This window comes from Entelurus aequoreus, linkage group LG25 (genome assembly GCF_033978785.1).
Source record: "Entelurus aequoreus isolate RoL-2023_Sb linkage group LG25, RoL_Eaeq_v1.1, whole genome shotgun sequence".
In the NCBI taxonomy this organism is placed as follows: domain Eukaryota; kingdom Metazoa; phylum Chordata; class Actinopteri; order Syngnathiformes; family Syngnathidae; genus Entelurus; species Entelurus aequoreus.
The window spans coordinates 39,519,472-39,524,471 of record NC_084755.1 but is presented as its reverse complement, the minus strand read 5'-3'; the positions used below and the strand labels follow the sequence as shown (position 1 = coordinate 39,524,471).

The window sequence follows — 5,000 nt, the reverse complement described above, 5'->3', positions numbered from 1 at the left end:
TGTCTATTTTTTTAAGGACCGATACCCACCCTCAGTCCTCTAGTGTTGCACAGGCTTGAGTCCTACGAACCCGATCACTGCAGTAGCGGCAGTACTGGTGTGAAGATTTTTTTTTACAAAGAAAGGGTAAATAAAATGTAAAAGTAAAAAAAAAAAAAGGTAAATAGAAGGTACATCAAAGGTACTAAATAAAAGGTAGAAAGTGAACAGAAGGTAATAAAAAAGTAAAAGATGATTAAAAAATGAATAAAATGTAAATACAAATGTATTAAAAGTTTTTTGAAAAGGTATAAAAGGTAAAAACAAGGTAAAAGACGGTCAAAAAAATAAATATAGTCAATTAAAGGTGGAAAAAAAAGGTAAATAGGGTAAATAGAAGGTATAGCAAAAGTAGTAAATAAAAGGTAGAAAGTGAACAGAAGGTAATAAAAAGGTTAAAAAAAGAACACAAAAGGTAAGATGATAAAAAATTACTATAATTTAAATAAAAATGTAATACAAGTTAAAAAGGTATAAAAGGTAAAAGACCATCAAAGAAAATAAATAGAAAGTCAAAAGGTTAAAAAAAAAAAAAAAAGGTAAATAGAAGGCACTGCAAAGGTAGTAAATAAAAGGTAAAACGTGAACAGAAGGTAATAAAAAGGTTAAAAAAAGAATACAGAAGGTAAACAAAAGGTAAAAGACGATAAAAATTAATAGAATGTAAATAAAAATGTAATAAAAGTTAAATAAAGAGGTATAAAGGGAATATAAAAGGTAAAAACAAGGTAACAGACGGTCAAAGAAAATAGAAAGTCAATAAAAGGTAAAAAAAAAAAGTAAATAGAAGGTACAGCAAGTTAGTAAATTAAAGGTAGAAAGTGAACAGAAGGTAATAAAAAGGTAAGATGATAATAAATGGAGTGTAAATGAAAATGTAATAAAAGTTTATTTGAAAGGTAAAAACAAGGTAAAAGACGGTCAAAGAAAATAAATAGAAAGTCAATGAAAGGTGAAAAAAAAGGTAAATAGAAGGTACAGCAAAAGTAGTAAATAAAAGGTTGAAAGGGAACAGAAGGTAATAAAAAGGTTTTACAAAAAAGAACCCAGAAGGTAAAAAACGATAAAAAAATGAATATTTAAATAAAAATGCAATAAAAGTTAAAAAGGTATAAAAGGAATATAAAAGGTAAAAACAAGGTCAAAGTTGGTCAAAGAAAATAAATAGAAAGTCTATAAAAGGTAAAAAAAAGAAAGAAGGTAAATAGAAGGTACTGCAAAGTTAGTAAATTAAAGATAGAAAGTGAACAGAAGGTAATAAAAAGGTTAAAAAAAGAACACAAAAGGTAAACAAAAGGTAAAAAGGTACAAAAGGAATATAAAAGGTAAAAGTTGGTCAAAGAAAATAGTCTATAAAAGGTAAAAAAAGAAAAGAAAGGTAAATAGAAGGTACCGCAGAGGTAGTAAATTAAAGATAGAAAGTGAACAGAAGGTAATAAAAAGGTTAAAAAAAATAGAGAAGGTAAACAAAAGGTAGAAGACAATAAAACATTTAAATAATGCAAATAAAAATGTAATAAAATTGAAATAAAAAGGTATAAAAAAATGTAAAAGGTTAAACAAGGTGAAAGACGGTCAAAGAAAATAAATAGAAAGTCAATAAAAGGTAAAAGAAAAGAAATAAAAGATAAAAGGAATATAAAAGGTTAAAAAGGAGAATATAGAAGGTAAAACAAGATAAAAGACGGTCAAAGAAGGTAAATAAGGTCAATGAAAAGTCAAAGGTTAATAAAAGGTAAAAGAAGATAAAAAGTTAAAAGGTTAATATAAGGTAAAATAAGGTAAATAAAAGGTAAAACAATGCAATATAGATGGCAAATAAAAGGTAATGACAAGTACAAAAATCTGTGTATTTCAACTATTTCCCCTAAAACGTACATTTTTAAAATCCAGGGAGAGAAGGACAAAAATGGGATTTCCCAGCAAAAACTGATAAGGTTGACTGGTATGGCCTCGGGTGCATGGATACGTTGGTTTGCTGTGTCCTGACATTCTACACGATGCCTGTACTCTTCATGTCGTGTTTCGTGTGTGGTGGTTATTGTGTGTTTTCACTTTCACTTTCACTTTGATAAATGTATTCATTTTCACTCCTTCTCAGATTCCTGTCAAGCAGTCCAACGTAATGGACGATATTGAGAAATGGCTGGCCCTGGAAGATGAGGTGACAACCTTTTGCACGCTTCGTACTATTCCCGCGACACACTCCGCACTTTTTATTGTTTACCTTCCAAAATGAATGTAACACTGTTGAATGGAGACAAGTCAAACACTTGTGCCAGGTGGAAAACCGCCACTCAGACTGAATGAAGCTTGTCTCGTGGCTCACAGGCTCATAGATTGTTTTGTTTATTTTGCGATCGAACTGACTTATAGAAACGTTTGCTGTGTTGCCGTTAAACTGGTGACATCATAAACTTTTTCAAACACCGCTTTTGCCATACCAAGGGTGTGGTTTTACAGTCCGTTATATTGGACCAGGAAGAGAGCAGGTCACAGGGCTGGACTGGCCCTCAAATAGCTCTTAAAATGTCAATTAATAAATGACTTTGTATTAAATGTATCAACAAACCTTATCGGGCACACCTCAAGGATATATTTGTAATAGCAGTACTTATCACCTCAGACTGGTGGTTTAGCGATTAGAATGTGCAATCATGATGTGGATTTAGGAATAAAAGTAGGTTTGATTCCCTCTCAATTGTTTCCTTTTATTCATTTATTTGTTCTTTTTCACCAACAAAAATAAATGAATCATGTATTCTTAATCATTTAAAACATGCATGTAATGCAGGGGTGTCCATACCACAGTGCGCTCATATAATATACAAATACCTGTGGTCAGCGGTCTGAGAGCTGCAATTTTGTCACCATCTAGTGGCCAACAAAAGCAATTTAAGACAGTAAGAGTACATCAACGTGAGGGGATGCACAACATTTACTTATACGACCCGATCCAAACAACCTTCCCTAGTCATGGTGCAGGGAAAAAAATCAAATCCACCCAACACAAAATGTCAACAAACATGGACACATATTACACAACCTGCTTAATGAACTTTGTGGATATTATATATTTTTTAAAAAACGTCCAATCAGCATAAAACAATGAAATTACACTTTAAGCAGGTTGTCACGGAAGTAAACAAGGTAGTGGAATTTTCACATACTCTTAATAACCACGTATATTCATTATTAATTACATATTCATGATATTATTATAATGATATGTAATCACGTATATAAATACATTTATTTATATATATAATTAGGGTTGTACGATATACCGGTACTGCGATGAGGTGGCGACTTGTCTAGGGTGTACCCCGCCTTCCACCCGAATGCAGCTGAGATAGGCTCCAGCACCCCCCCGCGACCCCAAAAGGGACAAGCAGTAGAAAATGGATGGATATACCGGTACTAGTACAGTATCGCGGTACTAATGTATCACAAAATATACTATACTCTGTTTGACAAGCATGACGTGGTGACATTGCTGGTTTTACGAGCAGAGGAGCATGTTGGGCAGCGCACACACACAGAGTACTTACAAGCAGACACAGTGTGTAGACAGAAAAGGGAGAATGGACGCATTTTGGTGTAAAAAGTCAAGATAAAGGTGACGTCATAACACCGAAACACCCTCAGGAAGAGCTGCTTTAAGACATGGCTAGCTAGCTAGCGGCTAACGTCCATCCACAGTGTTTTAGCTACTTCTAAATCACTCATCCTGGCTTCCATGGTGACAGATAAAGTAAGTTTCTTACAAGTATTATTATCACTGGAGGACGAGGAATAGCTAAACATGCTTCGTAAGAGGATACAATAGCTCACCCCCGTCACAATGTGAACAAATGCCATGGGTGGATCTACACCTGACATCCCCTGTAATGATACCAAGTACAAAAGTGTATTTAGTCGATACTACTATGATTACATCGATATTTTTTAGCTTCACAAAATATTTTTTGTTTATTATGTTTATAAAGTCAGTAAATACGTCACATGAGGACTTTGAATATGACCAATGTATGATCCTGTAACTACTTGGTATCGGATCCATACCTAAATGTGTGGTATCATCCAAAACTAATGTCAAGTATCAAAGAAGAGAAGAATAAGTGATTATTACATTTGAACAGAAGTGTAGATAGAACATGTTCAAAAAGAAAATAAGCAGATATTAACAGTAAATGAACAAGTGGATTGATAATCCATTTACTACAGTTTGTCCCTCATAATGTGTACAAAATAATAGGTGTATAAATGACACAATATGTTACTGCAGACTAATTAGGAGTCTTTGTTTGTTTACTGACTACTAAAAGACAAGTTGTCTAGTATGTTCACTATTTTATTTAAGGACTAAATGACAATAATAAACATATGTTTCATGTACTCTAAGACTTTTTTGTTCAAATAAAGACAATAATGACATTTTTTTTGTATCGACATACATTTTGGTACCGGGACAAGCCTACTCGATCCACACTTATCTATGTTTGGCGCATTTTAGCTGCTTGATATTTCTGAGTGATGAACATTTTAAGCAGGATGTCAGGGAAGTTAACAAGGTAGGGGTCGAATTTTCATATTATATATATATATATATATATATATATATATATATATATATATATATAATTATATATAATTATATAATTATATATAATTATATATATATATATATATATATATATATAATTATATATAATTATATAATTATATATAATTTTTTTAATATATATTATATAATATATATTATATTATATTATTATAAAATAATAATAAATACATTATATATATATATATATATATATATATATATATATATATATATATATATATATATATATATATATATATATGTGTATGTATATATATATGTATATATATATATATATATATATATATATATATATATATATATATATATATATATATATATATATATATATATA

The 5,000-nt window shown here is 30.6% G+C and overlaps 1 protein-coding gene across 3 annotated transcripts in view; it reads left to right on the top strand.

Moving 5' to 3' along the window:
* LOC133642236 (target of Myb1 membrane trafficking protein-like) overlaps positions 1-5,000 on the top strand; it is a 36,326-nt gene that overhangs the window by 27,763 nt on the left and 3,563 nt on the right. For all 3 annotated transcript variants that reach the window (XM_062036327.1, XM_062036328.1, XM_062036326.1), the window contains one exon: positions 2,141-2,203. In XM_062036327.1, coding sequence (XP_061892311.1) covers positions 2,141-2,203 — 63 coding nt within the window. The remainder of the gene's footprint in view (positions 1-2,140; positions 2,204-5,000) is intronic.